Source organism: Thamnophis sirtalis, unplaced genomic scaffold, assembly GCF_051295495.1.
Source record: "Thamnophis sirtalis isolate CommonGarterSnake01/CBP01778 unplaced genomic scaffold, rThaSir2_p1.2 scaffold_3, whole genome shotgun sequence".
Lineage (NCBI taxonomy): Eukaryota > Metazoa > Chordata > Lepidosauria > Squamata > Natricidae > Thamnophis > Thamnophis sirtalis.
The window spans coordinates 160,968,803-160,996,273 of NW_028261383.1; the positions used below are offsets into that span (position 1 = coordinate 160,968,803).

Consider the following 27,471-nt stretch of genomic DNA (forward strand, 5'->3'; position numbering starts at 1 on the left):
ATATATATATATTTCACCTACCAGATTTCACAGAGAAGCAGGCAATGCCTTTCTTAGTTCAAATAGATAGAATCTGTTTGTTTGCTGTATCTGTCCTGGCCCTTTTCAGAGGGGGGGAAAAACTAGATTAAGATTTACAGCAGGGTAATCTTTATCCCCAGTTCTGAAACAAAGGACATGTCACTGCTTCCTTTCCATGTACTATCTTTATTGTGTTCCATGCTAGCTTCGGTATGTTCTATGACTCACAGGACAAAGCAAATGCTCCACTCTACTTCCTTCCCTGATTTCAAAATTTCCCCCTTTTTAATGTCTGCTTCATCTCTTCAAGATTTCCACTGTTTCTATGTCCACTGTTAACGTACGACTTTTGTTTTGAGAAGGACATGGGACCTCTGCATGGTGTGGGTGTATGAAGAAGAGTAGGGAATGAGCACGAGAGCGCTTGCATAGGTGGCAGTGTGATAGGTAGATAAGCTTGGCAATTTGTTCCTAGAAAGAAGTTCTTCTCACACCAACCATTCATAGAAACTCTCCAAGATGGGGCTTTGTTGCTGCACAAGGTCATATAACCTGAAATTTAATATCCTAAAAGACGTTTGGTATGGGTTAATGGAGGAGTTCCAGAATCAGATACTGATATGAAAGGGGAAAAAATCCCTTTTTGGCTTTAAGCACAACATTAAAATCATGTCCTGTTTAGTCTGACCTGAAGCTAGTTACGGCCATAATTCACATAAGTCCTGAAGTGATTTAGGGAAAACCCTCCCTTCTTGCCATTGTTTGAAGCTGTCACCTAAGCAGGAGGTGGAGATCTTTGCTTTTCTGAAAGTTTGGGGCCATATCTTCTTACAATCCCAGCTAACTGGACTTCTGGAGAGGGTTGTTGGAAGCTATAATTCAGCAACATCTAGAGTAGTGTTTCTGAGTCTTGGCAGCTTTAAGACGTATGGACTTCAACTCCCAAAATTTCCTGGTCAGCATGGGAATTCTGGGAACTGAACATCTTACAGTTGCCAAAGTTGAGAAGCACTGATTTAGAACAATGGTCCCAAACCCCTGGGCCATGGACCAGCATTGTTAGGAACCAGGCCATACAGTTGGAGGTGAGCGGTGAGCAAGCAAAGCATGGTTGGGATCTAGGATGCGCACTCCTCTTCTCCTTCAACCGTGTCTGTGCAAAAGTTTTCTTCCACCAAACTGGTCCCTGGTGCCCAAAAGATATAGATGCTACATATCCTGCACATTTTATAGGATGTACAGAAGCAGAATTGCTAGAAGTTTTTTCTCTCTCTTCCTTCATTCTGCCCTCCACCTAGCAATGCACATTTCAACCATGTGAACTCCATGACTGCTCTCTCCTTCCTTCCTCCCTCCTCCTACCAGGCTGATGGAAAAATAAAATGCATAACTTGAATTCTTCTCTCAGACAATTTTAATATTTTGTTTATTAAAGGGCAGCTCTTCAAAGGTTGGGTGTGGGTTTCCAGCTCACGGCTGGAGTGGGAGGTGGGCTTGGATTGGCCACACGTCTCTTGGAAGGGACTGTCTGTTTCTTCAAATCTGGGTGTCTTGGAATTTTGCATGTCTGGATTATAATAGCCTGGAGCCCTCGCCTTTCCCAGAATCACCCTGCTGTTAGGAATTAGAAGGTGAGCAATTTTCTCTTCCCCTTCTGATCTGTCACCAAACTTCAAATTAGACTTCTGGTGTGACCAGCAGACAAAGCATATGCTTAAGATGACCCAGATGGGAGGTGGCAGAATTTGCCAGCTCTTGCAGGAACTAAGCAGGCTCAGTGTGAGGATGAATACTGACCATGAAATCTAGAATTGTGATCTTGACTGGCTGCAGTCCTAAATAACACAGTGAGAAACCATTTCTGTATGGCTGTTGTGACTCAGTACTGTAAGGACACCAGGAGTCTAAGCCTAAGCTAATTGTAATGTAATTCAGTGGGAAAAACTGAACCTTAACCCTAACCCCAAGATTCACACCAGAATCCCAAATCCTTACACATAATATACCACTTCTTTTGCATTATCACTGAGCCCCCCCACCCCCATGACACTTTCCTTCTCTATGAAATGTTCACTCTAGCCTTAGTTATCATTTAGTTTGTTGTTCTGTTGCCATGGGTACCACTGTTGTCTTTGAGCTGCTCCTGCCCTATCCAGGTTTTATGCTGGTCTGCTTTGTGCAGATGAACCCTGCCAGAATTTGCTGGGGTTAGCATGATTTTCTTCTTCTTCTTGCAGGCCCTTGTACCGTTAAAATAAGAGTTATATGGCAAAAGAACGTCTCTCTTTATTTTTCACAGGAAAGGAAAACACAGAGAAACCTGTTTTCTCCCAAACGTCAGCTTACTGTGCATAGCAGTTTTGCTTAGTGGACCATTTTTCAATTCACTGGGACCTTTGTGTTCTTTGTGGGGAGGGGAGGGGAAATGTGAATAAAACTCAATCTGGGCACTTTATTAGAATATTTTCTTTCCTGAGAAAAACACCAAGCCAATACAGTTGTCAATTGTCAATACAATTCTGATTCTCGTCATCGGGAGCGAAGCATAAAGGGCAAGGCAGTTGAACTTCTTCAACCATCAGCAGCTCCATGGCTGACATGATGTATGCTTTGAAATGTTATCTTCAAAACAATAGGGGCTAGAAACGTTTATGAACAAAAGGAAACAAAAAACCCAAGATTCTTGGAATACTTTATCCCTTCTCCAGTTTAAGAAACTGTATATGCTTGGCACACTGACAAAGATAGAGCAAGTGTATTTTCCTGGGATCGGATTTTGTAGCACAAAGAAGAGATTGGGGCTGAGAAGACTGGCTCGAATATTCTGCCTTGCCTGGCTTTTGACATCTGAATAGAAAGCTTGTCATTGAAAGGGGATTGAGATGCTTTCTGAAAGAAGAAAAAGCTTTTGCAAGCTATCTCTATTGCAACAATGCTGTTAGCCTGCTGTGGGGCTGACCATAAAAATATTTCAAGTTCATCCTAACTTTATTCTTTTCTCTGCAGCCGAAAGAACGCTGCTCCATCACTCTAATCCAGGGGGGTTAAACTTGATTTCATTGAGGGTTGTGTTTCATCAGGGTTCATCAGGGTTGTGTTTGACCCCAGGCGGGCATGGCCAGCTCAACATTACTTGTGTCAGGGACACCTGTAATGGCCCAGGCTGGGTCGGGGGTGGTGGTGTCCATTGTCTCCAACAGAGGAAGGTGAGGTCAGGGAGAGCACCAAACCTTTGTTTTCCAGAAGAGCCTCGCTGTCCCTCTCAAGCCACACGGAGGACCCATATACAGCAGCGCAGGTTGTCCAGAGCCATAGGCAGCGGAGGGCAAGCTCCCAGGATACTGGGACTCCACAGCCCACACCAGCCCTGCTTCCCCAAGGGGGTGCCTGGCTGTGCTTACCTCCTCCCCTTGGCCATTGCTCTTGCTCTCTCAAGCTCTGTTTTTATTGGCAGGTACCGCGAGCCAGTCCTTCATTGTTTCCAAGGCGGCCTTGTGGGCCGAATCCGGCCTGCGGGCCTTGAGTTTGACACCCCTGCTCTAATCCTATCTGGATTGATTCTGGGTGAGATATCGTGCAACTCCATAGTTTTAGCCCACCAATAAAAATCACAGGGGAGATTTAAATCACATTTGGGGGATCAAGTCTTTCTGTGCTTGCTTTCATCCCCAGAGTAACTCTTAAGAGCTCTGTGGCCATTCAACTTAGATAGGCAGCAAAACTATTATGCAAAACATGAAAAATGACCCCAAGGACAACACCTTATTTCTCCCATTAAAGGAAACCTGGGGCGGGGGGAAGGTAAAGAACTCCATGCCGATTTTACTCCGCTAGTCTTCTTTGCTGACTCTAGGAAAGGAAAGGGCGAAGAAAATGAGGTTACTTTCTAGACAAGGCTTTTATCTACATATGTTAACATGCGTTCTTCCAAGTTGAAATTGTAAAACTCCAGGCAGGTGGGAAACACCAGTGAAGGTGCATGCGTGTCTTGGCATTCCATTCGTGCTGCAGCCTTCCCTCACTTGGAACCTTATGGCTATAGGATGAGAATTCTGGGACTAGTGGGCTCAGCATTCGTGGAGGGCCCAGCTGGGAAAATCCAGGGGAGGACGAGACTCAAGAGTGAATTTCACATTAGACACTTTGCTAATGCTGGTGCCAGTGACTCTACTGTTGAAGCATGAAACTTAACCATGGCTCCCTCATCAAGGCAGTGTGGTATAGTTAAGAAAATGGCAGTGTCATGGCTAGCTATTACCAGCCATTAAATATTGCCACTGTCTAGAAGAGGTGAAGAAATGTCCCTTCTGAAGAGTCGATAATTGTGCAAACTTTGAAGGGAAAAAACCCCAAAACGTGCCAGGATGTTATTTCAATATCAGTAGCCACATCAGATGGCAAATAACATTCAGTTTCTCATTCAGTTGTCACTCCTTCAGTCCAGATGGCCGTTTGGCTCTGCTCTTAGGGTAGAATTTATTTTAATTTGCAAAAGCAACTGAAAACCTTTCCGTAAACCTTATTAATTGGGGAAAAGATGCTTGTCAAGGTGGCTCTCGCCCCTTGTGTCAAACAGCTTCCTGATCCAGCTGTTTGAAATGTTTGCTTTCTGTTTAGATGGATGAGCAGTTCTCGGAATTCTGCAGCAGCCTGGAGAGCCAGTGGAAAGGGTCAGCGGTTTGCATTTTTTCCACCCGCTGCAGAAGCCAGGAAAGTTTGGTTCAGCATATGGCTGGGCTTCACGAGGGGTGTTCTGCGCACATATGCAAAAAAAAAAAAAAGAGGAGCACCGGAGGGTCAGATCCTGCATACTTTGGGTAGCTCTTCATCATTGATGCTCTGCTAGCCTAATTTTGAGTGGGATTGAGTGTGGTAACCTGAAGGGCACATTGCAGTGGTTGGTTTCAGTTTCTCCCCGGAAATGGGATAGGGATGCTGGCACTCTAGCAATGTTTTCCGCAATCCAATTGCTTTTCTTTAAAAAAAGAAAAAAAAGAAACCCGAAGATTTCTAACCAGCGTGGCTCGAAAGATAGACTGGAAAGTATGCAAGCAATCTCTAGAATGTATTCCTGGCAGCCCCGTTCTTAGGCAAAACTGGTGTTAGGTGTCACGAAAGGCCAGCAAATTAGAATTGAATGCGCTCTTGCCTTTGATTGCCAGCATCATAGAAAAAAGAAAAAGATACTTGTGGGATGGTTTGCCTCCAGTGTCATTATAACTTGGCTGTCTTTAGGTGCAATCTTAAACTGGGGGGATGGAGACGTCAACATTTCTGTTTGATTTCAAATGGCACAATATTTAGGTTAAGGTCTGTCCTATTAGAACCCCCTGTGGAAAAGGTCTGCTTGTTAAAGATATGGGCTTTATATGCTTGGCATACAAACGTTCCTTGCTTCTCCTGGCTCCTTATACTGTTAGCATAGTAAATGATGCAAAACCAAAAAAACGTTTGCGAACATTTATTCAACTTCCTTAGTTTACATAGAATTGTCTGCGTCCTTGGTGTAAAACTATGTAAGGAATTTTGCAATGCAAAAACCAAAAGAGGATTTTTGCTTCACTGCCACTAGATGTGAATCACATTGAACATTGGATCTGAATAGGACTGGAGGTTTTTTAGCCTTTTCGGGGTATTCAGTGACGAGACAATTTCTTATATGAATGCTGGTGATAAACTCAACTTTTACAAGCATTGTTTAATCGACCTTAGCCTTCATATATGCAAGATTTCAAAGGAGAACTTGTTTATTTATTTATCATATTTATACAACCATTTATACAATCTCATAAAATGTTACTCAGCACCGTTGTACCTCAGAACAATTGCTAAATGAATGGTCAAAAGCTGTGGACTGCCTGTACTTCTTAAATTGGAAAATAAATAAAGCAAGCAATTTTAAAAACCAGAATGGATATATAAGTAATGGTGTTGCATTATAAAATCAAAATGATGGTAGCAGATGCTCCAGGGATCGCCTCAGCAAATTATTAAATTGGAACAAGAATTAATAATACATGAAGCAGCTATGCAGTTTACTAGTATATTACATAGTTCAATGGTTTATTTGGAAAGTCCCTATGACAGTGTTTCTCAACCTTGGTGACTTTAAGTCCTGTGGACTTCAACTCTCAGAATCCCCCAGCCAGCATAGCTGGCTGGGGAATTCTGGGAGTTGAAGTCCACAGGACTTAAAGTCACCAAGGTTGAGAAACACTGCCCTATGATCACTAAAATCCACTTCTTTTAGTTGTATTGTTTTATGTTTATAACCAGTTCAGGTTTTACAAGGAGATCAACTGATCTTCCAAATTATTGCAACCTTTAGCTTGGAAGTTTCTGTGAAATAAGAGAGACTAGTTTGCGGATGCACTTCTCGGACGTCCTCCTTCAGTTGTCTGCAGCCTATTTAAAAGAGGGGGAAAAAACCCTGTAAAATGAGAAAAGCAAAAAAAAAATGTTATTTGAGGGGATATTTCCCATCTTATTGAAAAGCAGTCTTCCACACCCATAACCATGGAAGTGGTTATGTGATACTTGCAAAGATAGGGGGTTTTCTAGCTTGTGATTTCAAATGGTAACTCTTGATTTGATTGTTGTGGCGCACTGTTTCACTTTATAAGGCACACACAGACTGTTTAATTACCGTGCAGCGACCAAGTCTAATGAACGATTACCATATGGCTCTCTTCAATTACCTTTGGGAGTCCTTGTTTGCTCTTTTGCTTGTCAGGCTTTCAGAATTCTCTATAATGAACACAACAACAGAGGATGTTGATAGGATTATGGCTGCCTGTGGTGACTTCAGAAGATGGAGTGTGAAGCCAGATGGGCAGTCAGCTACTGTCTTCTCTTCTCTTTGCAGCTCTTGGAATATATAGGGAAAGGGAAGAGCATCATCGATGTGGGTCTTGCACAAGCTCGGCAGCCTTTGAGTACCAGGAGTCACTACTTTGAGGTGGAGATTGTGGATCCGGGAGAGAAGTGCTACATCGCCCTGGGCCTTGCCCGCAAGGTAAGAAAGCTCAGGAGAGAATGATCCGCCTTTAGAGGTTCCCTCATTAACTCATAGTCCCAATGTGACGTCAAATTGGGGAAAAGAACTTTGGGTATGTATGAAGGAATATGCTGTGTATTGAGAGAAGGTAAGAAGCTCCCTTTAACATGGAGCTTTTCAAGTCCTCTTTTCCTTGCGATATACTTCCTTAGGGCTCACCCACACAGCTTTAAGCCAAAACTCTTCGTTGGGATCTTTCCCTTGGTGTCCTCTGGGGAAGTATCTTCCGGTTTACCAAATCCCACAATCAGTGACAAAAAATGTTTGTGGCTGCCCACAAAAAGTGCTGTAGGGAAGAACTAAGCAGGAGCTAACAAAAGGCTTAAGTTTGCTTCTCAGTTTTAGCTTTGCATTCCTTGCTCTTTTAAATGTCTGCAAAACTGAAGATGGCTGGCAGTATCTCCCAATCTTGAATTAAAGGTGGGGTTTAATTTGACCGGTTTGAGGCTTCATTGTTAGGGCAAGTCAGACAGCAGATGTTTGAAACTCTCCATATGAAATGATGAGTCACTGCATGGTCCAGCTGCCAAACAGAAATCATACCACGGACTCTCCTTGTCGCATTCATGAGGGGTAGGATGAACCTAAAGCAGTGATGGATCAGGAAGAAAGTAACATTTTCTCTCTTTGGAGGGGAGTTGGGACAAGTCTTTTTAAAGATTGGTCATTGCATAGAACTGCTTCAGCAAGGTTGCTTTTCTCACATCTAATCCCTCCCCAAGGTGGCCTTCTATCTCTGAGGGCTATTGCAATCTCTTCACCCTGTCTTCAGGCAATTTGTCAATTTCAGTAATTGCGGGTTGGTCATGAAACTTTTGCAGTGAAGCTGCTACACCATAGCCATTTTTCCCCAAGACCTGGCAGTTGTGTGAAGCTGGACAAGTTTCTTCCGCAACCCTCCTTTAACTCTTGACAATGTGCCCTGCAAAATACAGTAAAAAGCTAACATCCCCTCCCTTTGTTTCTTCAGGCACGGCACCTTGCTTTTTGTTTAATTTCCCCAAATGTGTTTCTCAGAGAGGTGGTGGGATATGTTTAAGCAGAGGTTGGATGTTTGACGATGCTTTCATTTGGCTTCCTTCCCTAATCAAGAGTCGAACTCATGGAGTCTAACTGGCCCCTTTCAGCTCAAAGATGGAGGGGAGGGGGGGTGTTAGGCAGGTGGAAGTTTGAAAAACCAAGTTCAGCGTGAACCCTTGATTAATGAAATACAATTCAGCAACGGGAAACATTTCACATGTGCCGTCTGTCCTATTTAGGCATTATTGTAGTTTTAAAGTGAGCCATGGAGAATGTTCAACATTGCAGCTGTGTCACCAGGAAGTAATTTTCTTTCCTCTTGACTTTTGCTTATGTTAACCTGCAAAGTTCTGCCTGAAAAGCAGAGGCCTTCAGTTTAGCTGCTGCTCTTCCACTTTCCTTCAGAGCAAAAATAGGACATCTGGAAAGATCAGGGTAACCCTTAGCAAATGTACACACTGTCACTGATCAACTATTGTCTTCAACCCATCGATGCCTCTTTGTCCTGCACAACATCTTCTGCTCTTGATTGGCTAAATTAGGCTCTCTTGTTACTGGCAAATTCCAATAAATAAATTAGAACCAGGTTGCACTGCATATTGGGGCTGGATTGGCGCCTGTCCCTCTTCCTTTCTTGTCCGATGCAGCCATCTGGTTCTGTTGTTTGCCTCTATGCATGGCTTGGATTCATGTGGCCTTTGATACTGAGCCAGTTCGTTCCCTCCTCCTCTTGCTACAACAAGCAAATCCCAGCAGTCATGGGAGATCCAAAACAGAAAGAACTGGATCAACTTCCTTTTGTTCTCCCTTGAGTTCCTGATTCACCGGAGAATAACTTGCCCTGAAATGATCTGGCATTTCTACATCTGGTGTGTCTCTGTGCATACGTAAGGGCAGGATGAGGGGCGGGCAAGGGAGCCTGGATAGAACCAGAAGCTGGTTTTTGGGAATCCTGCTTCAGCTTATAAGGAAACCATGGAGTCTTAGCCATCATTAGGAAAAGAAAGCAGAAAAAGTGTGGGCAAAAAGTCTTGATTTAAATGGTAATGGGGGGAAAAAATCTTCAAGTCAAGCTTAATCTCTAGTGAGAGAATTGAATTTGGTTAATACTGTACTTGAATAGCAGATCTTAGGAAATCTCCCAGCATTTTTAGCTTAGATTGGGGAATTTGAAGAATATCCTGAAAGAAGGCAGTTGCTTCTAGGTTATTCAAGGAATATCTACCGTATTTTTCAGAGTATAACACACACACACACACACACACACACACACACACACACACACACACACAAAAATGGGTGAAAATTCCAGTTCATCTTGTACAAGCTATATACTCTCTACTTTACATTGTAGCCAAGTGTCATTTCTTCAGTGTTGTCACATGAAAAGATATACTTAAAGGTTTACAAAATGTGAGGAGGGGGTACTCACTTCTGTGATATACTGTAACTGCATGAATGTGATCTAGATAAATGTTTCCCAAACTTCTGATAGTTAGGACAAAGTGAAAGCTTTACTTTAGAGTGTGATTAAAAATTGAATGCTGTCAGAAAAAAAAGTGTGCCATATGCTGTTCCGTTTTACCTGGTTTGGTTTGCATCCTTGAACTTATTAATCAGTATGTCTGTATTGTGATGGATGCCGAACGGTGCTGGAATTGTCCACTCAGAAATTAAGTAGAATTTGTGAGACCGGACAAAGTAAATCATACCAGAACACCAGATCCCCTCTTCTGTGTATGAAATATGAAAACATCTGGACTCATTTTCATGGCATGTTAGTATGTCTTGACACAAAATGAAAAATCCAATCATCCTCCCCCCCACCAAAAAAAATAATAATCCGTTTAACCACTTATATATCTGTCTGTTTCCAACTGCTTCCACTCCTCATCTTGGGACAGAATGGCTGGATGTGGTTGCACTCAAATTCCCATCAGTTCCAACCAGCCATTAATATTGATAAGAATTATAGTCAGGAAATGTTCAGAGGACTAGATTCTCTTCCCTTGCTTTAAGAGAGCCAAGACTTGAAGAAATAGGGTTTGAGGTTCATCCAGTATGGATGCAGTATAATTGTTTTCTGTGGAGATGGGCTATTTAAATCATCCTGGCTTTAAAATTAACCTGCTTGCATTTAGCCTTGAAGACTACAAGAGGTGAGTGTAGTGATAGTGCTAGTGTACTAGTGCGTTGTGTAATAGCTACTGTTGGAAGAAATATCCACCTGGTTCCGTTCCAAGCGGGGAGAGAGATACTGGAAACATGGAGGCTGACTGGAAAGATTGTTTATTGGTGGACAGGACCACGTGGGGTTGAGGTCCTGGGCAGCTGAACACATGCAGTGGAGAGAGAGGGTTATTTATACCCTCTCTTGGGGCCTTACCCTTGAGCTTTCTGTCCCTGTGCAAGAAATGTATTCTATTGGCTGTGGTCAGAATCCCATGGGGCCATGTGGGTTTGTCTTGAGTCAAGTTTGGTTGAAGCCTGGAGGGTGGTGCAATGTCCCCAGGTGATTTTGCAATGCAGTGAGCCCTGCTGCTAGGTAATCCTATTATGTCCTGGAGGGTCATGTCTTAATCCCATCACCCTGGAGCTGAAAGTCTTTTGTTTTGTAGATAGGCTGGCCCAGTCCTTCTCAATGGCACCAAATATCTTGTGGGAGCAGGGAGCTGAAGCTCTGAGTTCCTGTCTCCCTTAAGATTTCTATTTTTCTTTTAGGGGAATTATAATATCCTGCCTATTTCCTAATATTTCCTAATATTTCCTAAAATAATTCATTCTTCTAGGAGGGGTGGGTGCTAACTTTCTACCCTACAAACTAGACTAATGGACACAATCTCTTTTGGGAGAAGGGAAAGCCAGGGTCTTGTTCGACAGCCCCTCTCTGCTCATTGTAATGTATATATAAATAGACAGTTGTGACTTTCTGTAGAATGTCTGCATCTTGACTTTCACGAGTGCAAAGCAGCAGAATTTTCTCCACCCAGATGTTTTCTTGCGGGGTTTGGCTGCAACTCTTCCCAGATCTATTCAACAATCCATGAACGGCTTGTGGTGGTCAAACGGGGCTTCTATTTGCCTTCCTATTTTGCAAGTTGGTTAGGAGAATCTGAGGAGGTGATATATTGCCACACACTTTGGAAAGAAAAGAAACCCTGAGGTTTAATGAAGGAATATGAAAAGGCAGCACGAAAAATAGTAGACAGAGGTATCATCTGTGCTGGTTGGGACATTCCGGTGACTCTGCTTACTCAGATTTCCCTAACCAACTTGCTGAGACTAAAGAAGCTGCTTGAATCAGTGGTGAAATGTCTCAAGCCAACAAGAAAATAAGTCCAGTTGCCATGATTTCAGAGGTCTCTAAAACTAGTCCTAAAACTATCAAAAGGGACAAACCAGCATAAAGTGCATCCTCAGCTGAGCAAGGACTTTCATCTCTGGGTTCACCACTGACGCCAGGGTGTGTGGCCTGAGCGGTGGAAGGCTTTGTGCTGGACCGTAGGCACTTTTCTTTTTTGCAGCAACCAAGATTCCAGACATGAAGTCGTTGAACAATATGGCAACAAATCATGTTTAAATTAAAGGAAGGAGGTGTGGCACCTAGAAATAAAGACTGTGTGAATTTCCCCCCCCCCCCATAGTTACTTTTTCTTCATCCTGCCGTATTCTTCTTTTGCTCCTTTAGCTAACCTCATTTGAGCAGAAGTGCCTTGTAGTTGCTAAGCTTTGGGGAAATTCAGAAGATGTTGGTTGATCTCCCATGTAGGAGTTGTAGCAGTTCCTAGGAAGGCTCCCCTCCACTGCTTGTATTTAAAAAAAATTTCAGCATGCTCCCTAAGGATTAAATTGCCTGTGCTGTATTGCAACCTGTTTATACAGTCACAGCCTGCTGGTGGGAAGAAGAAAGGGGCCCTAGCTGCTTTGAATTTAAATTTTCATATATATATAGATAGATAGATAGATAGATAGATAGATAGATAGATAGATAGATAGATAGTGTGTGTGTGTGTGCATACACACACATGTATGTATGTATGTATGTATGTATGTATGTATGTTCAGAAGATGTTAGTTGATCTCCCTTGTGAGAGTTTTAGCAATTCCTAGGAAGGCTCTCCCGTTCCTTCTGCCACTGCTTGTGGCTTTTATATAAGCACTGGCATAAAGAAAGGGAGGGGGTGCTTCCTAGGAGAGAGAGAGAGGCAGATAGATAGATAGATAGATAGATAGATAGATAGATAGATAGATAGATAGATAGATAGATAGATAGAGTGAGTGAGTGAGTGAGTGAGTGAGTGAGTGAGTGAGTGAGTTAGTTAGTTAGTTAGTTAGTTAGTTAGTTAGTTAGTTAGTTAGTTGCGGTATATATAGTGTTATACAGTTATATATGTATATAAAAAGTCCACAGAGGAAGTGAGAGCTTTCACTAAAGAGGTGCATGCTTGCTTGTTCAATCAATCATGCCTGGAATGGAAATTTATTTTCTCTATGGCATTTTTTTGCCAGAAGAAATGTGATGATGTGCAACCTAGCTGTATTTCTTCTTTGCCCTAGGATTACCCCAAAAACCGGCATCCTGGCTGGAGCAGAGGGTCTGTAGCCTACCATGCAGGTGAGTGTCCAAGACCCAGCTTTGGCTGTAATAGGAGGAACGGTTTGGGCGAATCCCATGTTACGTTGATTTCACTATATTTGCTTTCTCTAAGAGGCTACCATAGAGATGTCCGCTGTCTTAGCAACTTACAGAAGTTAAACAGCAAAAAAAAAAAACAGTACACTTGCAGAAATTTAAAATGTTACATCACCATTCATTCATATTTTGAAACAGAGAGCCCCTTGTTTGGAAGGGGTATAAAGATGAAAATAGCCTGATCAGAAGATGAGAATTCCTTCATTTACGGCCTATAGCGTTTAATACCTCACTTCTTGTAACTGTTCAAATAATAAGTGAACATTATATTTTGCATTGCAGATGAGCTAAGGGGGAAAAGATGGCCCAGATAGATCCAGAACATGAAATTTTAATACAGTTTTCTGTGTATCATACGGAACACCAGCATGGCTTATGAACATTGGAGCTCCTTAATAGTTGTTGAATGTTTGTTTTTAAAGCTAGCGGGATGGAATTAAAATCTAATAAGTGTGAGTTTATTACATAAAAAGTAATTTATCCATCCAAGAAAAGAGAAGAAAATATATTATCAACATTTGGAGGAAACTGTTAGGTTTGGCAGTGGGAATGGATAGGGGATTGAGCAGAGGTCATAGGTCTGATAATATATCCTCAGTTGCTCTCTGACATCCGAAAGAGATGAAAATGGGAGTATGCTGAATTTTTTTATATGTTGGAATTGGTTTTTCTTCTTCTTGTTTTCAGTGGATAATGTTAAAAAATGGTGATTCCAAATTTGGAGTGATTTTTCTACAGAGTAGATAGCAAAATGGAGCCTTGTCACTTTGAGGCAACTTCTGAGTATTACTATGAGCTTCAATTCGTCTTGCTTGTTTAAATTAAGATAACAACATAGTTATCTGATTTGTTAGGGCAGTTCCTCGTTTAAGCACCTCTGACTAGTATGAATAGATGCCAGAATAGGAAACAAAGGTTTAATTTGTTGTATGTCATTTGTTCAAAATGAAGAGAAAATCAGCATTATTACCATATAAAAAGCCTCCTTACTAGGGAAGAATAGCAATAGCAATAGCAGTAGACTTATATACCGCTTCATAGGGCTTTCAGCCCTCTCTAAGCGGTTTACAGAGAGTCAGCATATTGCCCCCAACAATCTGGGTCCTCATTTTACCCACCTCGGAAGGATGGAAGGCTGAGTCAACCCTGAGCCAGTGGGATTTGAACCGCTGAACTGCTGATCTAGCAGTAGCCTGCAGTGCTGCATTTAACCACTGCGCCACCTTGGCTCTAGAAGGAAGGGAAAGGAGAGGAGGATGGAAGGGAGAGAAAGAGAAGGAGAAATAGTAGGAAAGGAAGAGGACGAGTGGAGGAGAGGTTAGGGAAGAAGAAAGAGATAAGGAAAGGTGGTTGGAAGGGAGAGAAAGAGAAGGAGAGGAGGGAGGAAGGGAGAAAAAGAGAAGGAGAGAGGATAGGAAGGGGAAGAGAGGGTAAGAATAGGGTAGAGGTAAGGGAAGAAAGAAGGGGAAGGAGAGGAGGCAAGAAGGAAGTAGAGAAAGAAGGGAGAGAGAAAAGAAAGAAAATAAGGTGGTGTCATAACAGACGCTTGGGATGGTAAACAATACAATCCAAACTGTACTCTATAATCTCTTAAATGGAATAACATTATTATAAGATTGGCAAAGAAAAAGAATAACCATGTGAATGTATACCTAGAATTGTATGTAAGAGAATAAATGATAGTAAGAATATATAGCACATTATAGATAAACAATATTTAGTTATAAATAGCTAAGTATAAATAAATATAGAATTATACATAAAAATGGATAACGAATAAAGAGACCATGAATGTAAGATAGAAAGGTATAGAAAGGGAAAACACTAACTGCAAAGAAACCGATACGGAACTGCTGTATGATATATGATGGAACTTCTTGTTCCTATGTTGTCTTAAGTCATGTGTTTGTTCTTGTTGATGTGTTTATGTGTGTAAAATAAAAACTTTAAAAAAAACCCTCCTTACTGGACATAAGAAGGAACAGTATCTCATCTAAAATAATATTTTCTGCTATAATTTCTTGCTAGTTCTAAGAGAGAGGAATTGCTGGCCAGCTCATTATCTTCTTACTTATCTACTGTTGGAAATTATCAACTAGCATTTCTCATAGGCTGATTTAAGCTTTGTTTTGTTTTTAATTTTTTTGCCCTTCTAGAGGCTGAGGTTTCTGCTGGTATCTCCGTCTTGTGATCGATTGGTGATATTCCAGCTTTTAAAAATCTGTATTTAGAGAACACCAAAAGCCCAACAGAGCAAGCCTGAGCTGTCTTATTAGATTAGAAGACACAACCAACCGTAGATACTACATGAACTAAAGCTATGTCTTAGTTCCCTTGTAGTATCAATCCCGGTAAAGGCGAAGAAGCTATTTACAGTTACCTATCTATCATTCTTAAGCTTCTCCTTAGGTTCTCTTCATTACCTTTTGGGGAAATTACTGAAAACAGTTGAACATTTGATCCTTCTTTCTGTTTTGTTTCAAATTCATACATAAACTGGCTTCAGCACTGCTAGTGGTTTCCAAGACTCCAATATCATAGTCATCCTCATTGTTTGTCATGCTGGCACAAATGTTGCATTTTTTAATTTGGCCATCTTTTCATCATATAATAGAGATAGCCATGTGTAGTTTTGCCTCTTAGCTGCTGGACGACCATCAGCCCAATAATAAGTAAAAAATGATTCCTCACTAAAACCAAAGTCCCATATAATTAGATAGTGAAACAGAGTCTATATCATCCACAGCAACAGCAATTAAGTCTGTGTTAGCAAACCATGGTTAAAGTAGTGATTCTTACTAGAAATCTCACAGGAATTTCTTTTGACATGTTACCCATGCTTAACTCAACAAGAATTGATGAAATTTGATAGGTCTGGAGAATATCAGGTTGGAGGGGAGGGAATCTGAGAAAGTAAATATGGTTTCATAATTTGTGTGGCCCTCTCAGCCAGGACAAAGAAAGCAAATTGTGGTTAAGTAATTTGTCTGCACTATGAGTACCTAGGAGAGAAAATAATTACCTGGCAAACAATCTTAACTTATTCCAAAAAGAATAGACCAGATAAACGAATGTAGAGAAGACTAGAATAACCATTGGGAAAGTTGATATTCTTCAGCTGTTTATCAAGGATTCATTCTTTCCTCCTTGGCTGCTGGGATCTCAACAGATCCTGTGGTTATAGTTTCAGGCTTAAGGATCAAAAACCAGTGAAATTCAAAACCTCATAATTCAGCATATTTGGGATGCTTATACGAACAAGATCCAACAGTTCCTAGATGCAGTTCTACTTACAAATAATGCCAAAAGTCACTGTTAGAAAGAAGCCAAAACAGATTAGCATGGAGTGATTTGGCCAGCTGGCCATAAACTTAGCAACTCTCATCTCATATGTTGGGGTCTGCTACTAAAAGTCTGTCTTTTAGCTATCTGCTTATACAGGTACTCCTCGACTTACAACAGTTCATTTACTGACTGTTCAAAGTTACAACGGCACTGAAAAAAGTGACTTACGACCATTTTTCACTCTTAGGCAGCATCCCCAAACAACAACGTATGGATGCTTGACAACTAGCACTAGCACTCAGACTTATATACCGCTTCTCAGTGCTTTACAGCCCTCTCTAAGCGGTTTACAGAGTCAGCCTATTCCCCCCAACAATCTGGGTCCTCATTTTACTGACCTCAGGAGGATGGAAGGCTGAGTCAACCTTGAGTCTGGTGAGATTTGATCTGCTAGCAGCCGGTGATCAGCAGAAGTAGCCTGCAATACTGCACTCTAACCACTGCACCACCATTGCTCTTAACTGGTTCATATTTATGACGGTTGACGGGTCATGTGAATGCCTTTGCAACCTTCAGACAAGCAAAGTTGATGGAAAAGCCAGATTCACTTAACAACCTTGTTAACATCTGGAATGATTCACTTAACAAATGTGGCAAGAAAAGTTGTAAAATGGGGCAAAGCTCCCTTAACAAATGTCTCATTTAAAACAACATACATTTTGGGCTCAATTGTGGTCGTAAGTCGAGGACTACCTGTAATTATTTGGCTCATCTGGGTTTGGGTAAGGGTGTTTTGTTTTTTTTGTTTTGTATTTTTGCCCCATAAAAGGTAGAAAATGTCCCAGATTTTCCAGCTGTTGCATTCTGTTGCAGGCGGACTGATGATGTTTTCTGTACAGGTAGTCCTCGACTTACAACTATTCCTTTGAAGTTACAACAGCATTGAAAAAAGTGACGATGACATTTTTTCCATACTTAAGGCCATTGCGGTATTCCCATGTGATCATGTGATCAAAATTTGGCTGCCTGGCAACTGGCATGTATTTTTGACAGTTCCGTTGTCCCAGGATCATGTGATCAGCAGTGATCCCAACCAGCTTGTGACAAGCAAAGTCAACGGAAGGAGAGGCAGATTCCCTTAACGACAGCACGATTCACTTAACAACTGCGGTGATTCGCTTATCAGTGGTGGCAAAACAGATTGTAAAATGGGGCAAAGTTCACTTAACTCATTGCTTAGCAATGGAAATTTGGGGCTCCATTGTGGTCATACGTCGAGGACCATCTGTAGAATCTTGGATCGACTACTTTTGGATGCAAAGGACACATCACACAGAAAATTGATGACGTACGTTTACACTGAGGGACATTTAAAACAGTTGGGCTTCCTGCTCTCCAGGTCATCTTCTAAAAATAATGAAAAAAAGATGAAGATTTCAGATCTTCTAACTAACTCACTCTAGGCAGTGCCACCTTAGCCATCTTCATGCCACCACAATGAAAGATTCCTCTCTCCCAAGATGCTACAGGTAGGCAAAGGCTGCCCTCCTCCTTAAGAACTTCACAAGAAGAGCAAAGAAGGTGAAGGCAGAAAATAGTGGTTTGTGGCTAACGTGCGTCCTCTTCTAATAGGGTAAAATAGTTCACTCAGATGTATGTTGAACTACATTCCTGAGTGAACTGTTTTTTTTCTTAATTCTGGAACAGGAGCACCAGGAGGCCCCCAAGATCAACTGCAGCTTCTGAAAGTCTTGCAAAAGTTGCCACCAAATTGTAATTTTTAATGTGACAGAGGGGAAAAAAAATTACATACCTTGAGAATAACTCTGCTTGATTTAATTGGAGCCAAGGAAAATCATTTCAGTCTTTCCGTTAAGCCTGCTTACTTTCCAAAGCACGGGCCAACTTTTGATCTCCCTTTTAGAGTATATAAGACCCTGAACGGCTTCGCCCAGGGAAGATTTATGGAGGATTGAGGAATGTCCGACACTGTTTAGGTTGGAGCAGTTTGGCTTCAGGATGCTCATTCTCCCTACTTTTTGGAACCAGGACACCAAGAATCACTTCGGTTCTAAGTACCCCGCTTCCATAGATGTATAAATCACACTCAAGAAAGTTGCGGGACGGACCCCCTGAGAAAGTGGGACAATCTAAGCAGGATCACTCCCAACAGTCCACTTTGGACAAATCTGCTTCAAGGAAGGGAAAGGCACAACTTCAGAGTAAGATAGTGCATTAACTTTCCGTTGCCCATCTCCTGCTAGAACTGGTCTTCTTCACCCTTTCCCAACCACGGGTCTGTTCTTCTCCCATCAGCTGCCGTCCTCTTGATCTTCCTTTCTTACGTTTTACTGAGCTTAGGGATTCCCTAAAAGGCGCTCCCGCTGGCCAGCCTTCATTATTTGAGAACACGTTCTGGAATGTTTGCACAAGATTGTTCTCAAAGTTTCCTTGGCAGCAGAGGGAAATATTGACTGCCCTTTTGCCAAGCAAACCTCCCTCTTTCATGAAGACAAAAGGGTCTTGGCCCCGTGCCTTGTGTTCTGGGCACCCGCAGCCTCTGCGTAGCTGAATTCGCGGAGAATGAAAGAGCACCGGGGCCTTTCAAGTGGTCTCTGCTCCACCTCTCCCTTCCTTTCTGCTTTTGTTCTCCTCTGCCCAGAGGAAAGGAATTGTTCTGACCACTGGGTTTCGGAGTCGTCTGACTTTGATCATGGGTGGCACAAAAGTATGTATTTCCCCGCCCCACCCCTTGTTGGTCTGGCCCGGCAGAGCATCTGATTGGCTGGACCGGTGTGTTTATCCCCGGGGGGACTGTACTGTAAATAGACACTATGGGAAACTTAGTCGACTTTGAATCCTGCCTGGTTAGGCATGCTGGGTTATCTTGCCAGAGGAGCCCTGCCTGAAATCATTGCCCGGCCTGTTCATAAAGCAAAGATTCAGAGTTTATTATGGGGTTCCAGTACCAGTTGTCTCTTGTCGTATGATCACAATTGAGCTCAAAATCTCTGCAGCTGAGTGGGTGGGTTAAGTGACTGTTGTCCCATTTTACAACTTTTCCCCGTTGACTTTTGCTTGTCAGAAGTTTGCAAAAGGAGGTCACATGACCTTGGGGTGCACAGCAATGGTCGTACATATGAACCCATTCCAAGCAACTTTGATCATATGATCATGGGGATACTGCAAAGCATATCACTGTGAAAAATGGTCAGAAGTTACATTTTTCAGTGCTGTTGTACCATTTTGAATGGTCAGTGGTCAGGTAGAACAATGCTCTGTTGCACCTCTCCCAGGAAGCCTCCAACTGCTTAGTTGGAGAATTTTTTTTATTTACCTCTCTTAAATCAAGGATCCTTAACCCTTAATTCCATGGATTGGCACCTGTCCATGGCATGCCATTAACCGGTCTGTGCAAACAAGCGAAGCTCCCCCCGTAGGATGCAGGCAGCAAGTGAAATCAGGCCCCCTCTGGTCCATGGAAAAATCTCTCCACGGAACTGGTCCCTGGGGCCCAAAAAGTTGGGGACCACTGTCTGAAATGATGCATGTTAGTGTTTGTTCTGTCCTGTTTCTTTATGGCTTTGGGATCACAAGACCTAGAAAAATAGAGCTATTCCTGGTCCAGTTTCTGAATGTTGAGTAAAAGGGAGACAGGGAATTCCTAAAACCCCTAATTTTACCAAACAGCCAGGGGAATTGAATTTGTCCCGTGCCAAATTCTTGGTAATCCTTTCTATCCCTGCCTGATGACTGAAGTGATGCTTGGTTAACCGTAGCTTAGCCTGAGATGTCTACATCTGGCCTTGGAACCCCTAGCATTTTTAGCAGCTTTTCTAGGTGAAGGCAAACTGAGATCCAGAAACTTCACAATGCTTAATGATTGTTCCTTTTCTCTTTTGCAGATGATGGCAAAATCTTCCATGGAAGTGGAGTGGGGGATCCCTTTGGCCCCCGTTGCTATAAAGGAGACATTATGGGTTGTGGGATCATGTTTCCACGTGACTACATCCTTGATAGCGAGGGTGAGCATTTGGACTTTGGTGGGACATGATGCTATTTAAAAGGAAATAAAGAATAATATAGTACCATATTTTTTGGAATATAAGACGCACTGGAGTATAAGATGCACCAAGGTTTTGAAGAGGCAAATTTTTAAAAAGTAGATAGGTAGAGAGAGAGAAATACAATAGGTAGGTAGAGGGAGAGAGAGTAGGTAGGTAGGTCCGTGGATAAAGGAATAGAGAGAGAGAGAGAGAGAAATAGAGAGAGAGAGAAATACAGTAGGTAAGTGGGGGAGAGATAGTGTAGGTAGTAGGTAGAGGGATAGAGAGAGAGAAATAGAAAGAAATACAGTAGATAGGTAGGGAGAGAGAGTAGGTAGGTTGGTAGGTAGAGGGGTAAAGAGAGAGAAATAGAGAGAGAAATAACAGTAGATAGGTAGAGAGAGAGAAGGTAGGTACGTAGGTAGATAGAGGAGGGAGAGAGAGTAGGTAGATAGATAGATAGAGGGATAGAGATAGAGAGAAATCAGTAGGTAGGTAGGTAGGGAGAGAGAGTAGATAGGTAGGTAGATGTTTCCAGGTATATTTATCCATGTGCTGGAGAAGGAAATCGCTGACATTCTCCTGTGTGCTGCTCCGGGAATCCAATCATGGGTTAACTTAGCCTTCTAGCCTTGAGACTGAGTATGCAAATATCAAAGTTACGCCTCCTCTGACTGGACTTCCGCTTCCTCTCCAGTCCTTATTACTCAGTCAAGCCTACGAGACTTATTTTCAACGCTCTCTTGATTAATTGCTAATTTTTCTAGGTTAAGGATGAAATTACTTGGTTTTTCACTGTGGATTTCTTGCTGGATTGGAGGTAAAGCGGCAGATTGCTGTCAGCAGATTCCTCCCTCGCTATTTCCCTTAAAGGGATATCGGATCGCTGCAGCTGGAGTGGGGCTTCTCCGCCTGCCCTCCCTTATCATCAGCGCGCAAGGAAGCTGAGTCTCCCAGCGCTGCCACCCCTGCCGGATAGCACCCGCCCGCGGGCGCGGTCAGATCCGAGGCTTTGGTTTGTCGGAGCGGGGCTTCCCCCCCTTCCCCGCCTCCCTCCTTTGTGCCCTCGCTGGAGCGGCTGCCGGAGAATTGCACGGATCGGCTGTTGGGAATTTCCCTTGCGGTTCCTTTGAATTTCGCGCCTTTGAAGCCGGTGACCTTATTTGGAAGCGCTTTTCACGCATGCGCTCTAACGCCTGGGATGAGAAGGCAGATTTTGTTCGCGCGCTTGAGTCTGCGCACTGCTTCCGCCCCTCCCTTTTCCCTCACTCGAGTTTGCTGACTCAGGGAGGAGGTCGCTTCTCTTAGTCTCTGCTTCCACGTGGCGTTCTTGGCGAAGTGCTTTCAATTGCATTCCTTTGTCTCGCTGATTGAGCTCTTTCAAACTCATATCATGGCTGATCAATTGCAAGGTACTGTCCGGCCAGTTTCTGAGCCCCGTTCCCCTGGCGAGGGAGGGGCCAGCCCTGGGCCCAACAGGGCCGCGACCAGGGCCTCTACTAGTAGGCCTCGAGCCTCATCTACTGTTCGGGATAAGTCGCACAAGCGCAAGGACAAGGCCAAAGTTCCCCCCAAGGCATCTGGGGCTCCCATTTCTTCCCCTCCGGTTTTGGTTCAGCAGCCTGTGTCTCCGGTGAGGGTTGTTGAGCAGGGTTGGTCTCCTGATATTCAACTTCCCCAGGGCCCTATTCCCGAGGTAGGGGCTTTCGGGCCTCGTTCTCCCCCAATTATTTCGGAGGCTAGTGGGGCTTCTCTTCGTTCACCTCCACGCGCTGGGCCCTCTGCCACGTTCACCCCCACAGCTGCAGGCCTCAGGCCTCTGGAGGGCCAGGATTTGGGCCTTTCTGCTGAATTCTACAGCATGATCTCAGAGGCTATTTCCAGAGGGGTGGATGCGGAATTAGCGCGTAGATCCCAGGTCTCCAGGCCTACTCTGGCCTACTCAGGCCTGGCTCCCCAAGCAGTACAAGGGGATTCTTCCATTCTGCAAACTGATCCTCCTTCCCCTTTACACTCTGTGTTTAGCGCACAATCTCCCTTAGTGGAAGAAGGTGAAATCCAGGATAGGGAACTCTCTGGTGACGAGGGCCTTCCTGTGGACCAGCCTCCGCCCCCTGGGCTTTTCAGGCACACTCTTTTCAAATCCCTGCTATATAAGGCCAAGACTACCACCCACATGGGGGAGGCAATTTCTGCAGAAAGTGCTGCTGTGGGCCTGGATGCCACCGAGCGGCTCTTTGCTGAGCAGGTGGCTCTGCAGGATTTTATCCCATCTCCCAAGCTTTTTCTTGATTTAATCCAAAAGCAGTGGGATGAGCCGACCGCGGTTAAAGCCCCTGGGTCTGGTGATAGGAAGCTTTTCACATCTTCCCCAGAGTTGGAGGCCCTCCTGCAGTTTCCCACAGTGGATGCTCCCATAGCGGCTCTTGCTTCACCGGCATTAATTCCTTCTGAAATTTCGGAAGGATTGAAGGCCGAGGACCGCAAGGCCGAATCGGTCCTTCGCAAGACTCATCAGGCAGCAGCGTGGGCCTTGCGATCAGCCACTGCAGCTTCCTTCTTTAATAGGACTTCTTTAGTTTGGCTGAGACAGCTACAGGAAAGGCTGGATCCGGAGGAACTGCGCCTCCATCAGGATGTCACCAAACTGATAGCGGCCCTAGAGTTTTCTGCTGATGCCACCCTTAGCGCGGCGAAGTTTGCTTCCCGAGCCGTGGCTTCCAATGTGGCCTCTCGCCGTTTGCTCTGGCTCCGCCACTGGCAAGCTGATATCAAATCCAAGTGGCGTCTAGCATCCACGCCCTTTAAGGGCGGGGCCTTGTTTGGTTCAGTGCTGGATCCAATTCTCATTGAGACTCGGGACAGACGTAGGGTGCTTCCCTCCACAAGTGCCCGTGTGGCCAGAAGGCCACAGCCTTATGGTAGACGGCAGCCCTTTCGGTCTGGGGACTCGGGGTTTACCTCTGCCCCCTATGTCCCCAACTATACCAGGGGGTTCTCCCAGGCACAGGACCGTGGCCAGGACCGAGCCGGGGCCAGAGACAGGGGGCGCCAGCAGAGTCAGGCGCAGAGTAGACGATCATTCCGAGGAGCGGGCAACCGATCCTTTCGCAGATACCGCTGACTCGCAGGAGGTAGGGCCCATAGGAGGACGTCTCTTGGCCTTCGCCCACCGGTGGGCGGAGCTCACGTCAGACGCCTGGGCCCTTCAAGTAGTGAGTTTGGGTCTCACGCTAGAATTTCTATCCATCCCCCCGAGGAGGTTCATCAGGTGCCCTGTGCCCAGGTGCCCGTTAAAGCGGCGCCTTATGGACACCGAGATATCTCATCTTCTCACCATCAGGGCCATAGAGCAAGTTCCCAAAGGGCAGGGAGGCCTAGGGTTTTATTCCATCTTGTTCCTAGTACCAAAGAACTCCGGGGGATGGAGGGCAATCCTAGATTTGAAACAGCTCAATCAGTATATCAAATACCAAAAATTCAAAATGCACTCTCTAAAGAGCATATTGGCTTCCATCCGCCAAGGCGACATGATGACTTCCATAGACATCAAAGAAGCGTACCTCCATGTGCCCATTCATCCGGCACATCGGAAGTTCCTGCGGTTTCACTTCAACGGCCGTCATTATCAATACCGGGCCTTGCCATTCGGCCTCTCCTCGGCCCCGCGCACGTTCACCAAGCTTCTGGCAGTATTGGCAGCCTCCCTTCGCTCAATTCCAATACGCATCAATTGTTATTTGGACGACGTGTTGGTGCTGTCGTCCTCTCGAGATCAGGCCCTCCGAGACCTACAGGTCACGATGGACGCATTGCGGGACCATGGCTTTGTCCTCAATCTGCCCAAGAGCCACCTGCGCCCAACCACGTCCCTCCTTCATCTGGGAACCACCATCAACTCGATGTCGTGCGAGGTTTTCCTGTCCCCGGAAAGGAGGCAGAGCATATACCGCCTAGCGCATCATGCGCTATCCCATCGGCGAGTACCGCTGCTGTCGCTTTCCAAACTGCTAGGGAAGATGATCTCCTGCATCAGCGTGGTGCCCTGGGCCAGGTTCCATGCGCGTCCTCTCCAGTGGTTCCTGCTGCCCTTCCAAAGAGCGCATACCAGTCATTCCCACATCAAGGTGCAGCTCCCGGGCAAGGCCAGGCGGTCCCTGCATTGGTGGATGTCGTCCAGGCTCCTCAGGGGATGTCCATTCAAGGAGCCGGACCGCGTTCAAGTTACAACAGACGCCAGCTTATTCGGATGGGGGGCCCATGCCCTGGACAAGGTGGCCCAAGGTCGATGGTCGGATCAGGAGCTGGCGAACAGCATAAACTGGCTGGAGTTGCGGGCCATCCGTCTGGCTCTCCTGGAATTTCGGGACATTGTATCTCATCACCATGTGTTAATCCTGACCGACAATGTGGCCTCCAAGGCTCACATCAACCGCCAAGGGGGAACGCAGTCCAGAGCTCTGATGCTGGAAGCGGAAAGGTTGTTCCATTGGGCGGAGCCCAGACTCTCATCGATTCGGGCGGAGCACATCTCGGGCGAAGCCAACACTCAGGCGGACTGGCTGAGCAGAGCGACTGTGGATCAGGGGGAGTGGCAGCTCCACCCCATTCTCTTCCAGGAGCTCTCTCGCCGCTTCGGCCTGCCCGAGGTGGATCTGTTCGCTCACCCGCGCAACGCACAACTCCCCCGGTTTTACTCCCGATACCAGGCTCCGGGGGCGGAGGGGGTAGACGCTCTACGCAGCCGTTGGCCGGCCGGCCTTCTCTATGCCTTTCCTCCTCTCCCGATCCTTCCGTCGGTCATTCAGAAGATATTGACAGAACAGGCGGAAGTCCTGCTGGTCGCTCCAATGTGGCCCAGACGTCCCTGGTACGCAGACCTCGTCCATCTGTCCGTTTCGCGTCCTTGGAGGATCCCGGACGACAAGATTCAGCTCCACCAAGGGGCTCTCCGGCACCCGGGCCCTCAGCTGTTGCAGTTAGCCGTGTGGCACGTGAGCGGGAGATGCTAGCGGCCCTCCACTATTCAGACGAAGTCATCTCTACGATTCAGGCGGCCCGTCGCCCGTCGACTACCCGTATTTACGAAGCTACCTGGCAGGCCTTCTGCCGCTGGTGCCGACGCACCGGGGTCGATCCCATCAAGGCCTCGGTGCCCCAGGTTCTGGATTTCTTGCAGTCCGGCCTCAACAAGGGGTTGGCACCAAACACACTTCGCCGTCAGGTCACAGCTTTGTCAACGGTGGTCGGGGGGGGCCAAGGCCGCTCCTTATCCCAGCACTTGCGAGTTCGAACCTTCCTTAAAGGTGCTTCCAACTTTCGACCGCCGACGGTACATCGTTATCCCACGTGGGATTTGACCTTGGTTCTCAGGGCCCTTACAGCTGCCCCCTTTGAGCCTCTACACTCCATCAGCCTCCGCTTGCTGACACTCAAGACGGCTTTCCTGGTGGCCATAACATCGGCCAGGAGGGTGTCGGAGCTAGCAGCCCTTTCGGTTCGTGCGGATCTTTGCATCTTCCACCCGAACAAGGTAGTGCTTCGTTTGGATCCGACCTTTCTTCCAAAGATAAATTCATTGTTTCACAGAACTCAAGAACTTGTCCTGCCGGACTTTTGTCCTCACCCGTCTCATCCGCGGGAACGTCAGTGGCACCATCTGGTTGTGCGCAGGGCTCTTCGTCGCTATGTGAAGCGCACGGCGTCGTTCCGAAGATCGGAGGCCCTGTTCGTCTCCTTCCAGCCATCTTCAATGGGACAGAAGGTGTCCTCCCACACCATCGGCCGATGGTTGAAAGCTTGCATTGCGTTGGCGTATGACACCCACTCCAGACCGGTTCCAAGGCGAATCACTCCTCATTCCACCAGGAGTGCGGCCACCACAGCGGCCTGGGCGACGCAAGCGTCCGTGGAAGAGATTTGCAGGGCGGCCACTTGGGCATCCCCCTCGCCTTTTATTCGCCACTACAAGATTGATGTCTTCGCCTCGGCCGAGGCGTCCTTTGGGCGGAGAGTGTTGCAAAGGGTCCTTCCGTCTGCGGAGGAGCCTGACCAGCCTAGCTCCCGCCCTGGGAGTTCATTGCTTTGATATATCCCATGATTGGATTCCCGGAGCAGCACACAGGAGAATGACCGTTGTCTTACCTGAACGGTCCTTCTATGGGTGCTGCGAAGGGAATCCAAACCCGCCCGCGGCTTCGGCCGGTCAGGGCTCCATTTGACTGTGACTAGTTCCTGACTGGACTTGACTCCGTAGTGCCGGATGACTTGCGGCTTGTTGAGGATTGACATAATGCTTCTTCGGTGGACTTCGTAATAAGAACTGGAGAGGAAGCGGAAGTCCAGTCAGAGGAGGCGTAACTTTGATATTTGCATACTCAGTCTCAAGGCTAGAAGGCTAAGTTAACCCATGATTGGATTCCCTTCGCAGCACCCATAGAAGGACCGTTCAGGTAAGACAACGGTCAATCTGCAGCACCTAAGACTTTGTTTCTGCCTGCACAGCACTTGATCAATGTAATTCTCATCAATCAGTTAAAGAGCTTTCCAAAAGGAAAAAAAATTTTTTCGCGCTCTGCAAACCTCCCCAAAACAGCCACGAAAATGCCCCCCCTTTTAAAAAAAGGCCTGAGTAGCCTTGGGGGGGCTTGCAGAGTGCTCCGGGGGGGGGGTGAACGAGCAAAAAATCGTCCATTTTTCGCAAAAACGGGCCCGTTTTTTGTCAAAAAAATTGCATGCATAGCCTTTCAGAATGCTGCTGGGGGACAAAAAAAAAAAACGACCTGTTTTTTGCTCATTTCTGCCCTCCCCAGCCCCCAGGAGCTCTGAAAGCCTCCATAAGGCTCTGCACAGCCATTTTGGTGAAGGGGGCGGGGTTTGGGGAGGCAAAAAATGCTGTATTCTATGTATAAGATGCACCCAGATTTTCAGCCTCTTTTTTTGAAGAAAAAGGATGCGTCTTATACGATAGGTGTTTCTAGATTGACAGATGCAGGCGTAGAATAGAATTAGACAGAAATTTTCTGTAGAAAATTGTCATAAAGGGGTTAGCATCCTGCTGCCTCTCTGCTGAATCTGTTTCATTGGAAAGAGGTATTGCTGACCCCTGGAGTTATTAAAAGGAGTGCACAGATGGAGAGGGGGACTTGAGATTTGCTATCCTGTGTAATTGTCTCAGATGGGACACCCTTGGAGTAGTTTGTCAGCTGGCCTGTAGAGGCAGTCTTCTCATCCAGGTACAATCCTAAAGAAGTTACTTTGGATGTCTTTTAGAATAATTGGAAGACAGCGAGTAAAATTTGAGGAAAAGTAGGATCATCTTTGGGTGCCATCCAATCTTTTGGTGGTGA

General features: G+C 45.4%; 1 protein-coding gene across 2 annotated transcripts in view; it reads left to right on the top strand.

Moving 5' to 3' along the window:
- SPRYD3 (SPRY domain containing 3) overlaps positions 1 to 27,471 on the top strand; it is a 53,815-nt gene that overhangs the window by 21,710 nt on the left and 4,634 nt on the right. For both annotated transcript variants that reach the window (XM_087710623.1, XM_087710622.1), the window contains exons 7-9: positions 6,887 to 7,036; positions 12,656 to 12,713; positions 19,982 to 20,101. In XM_087710623.1, coding sequence (XP_087566749.1) covers positions 6,887 to 7,036; positions 12,656 to 12,713; positions 19,982 to 20,101 — 328 coding nt within the window. The remainder of the gene's footprint in view (positions 1 to 6,886; positions 7,037 to 12,655; positions 12,714 to 19,981; positions 20,102 to 27,471) is intronic.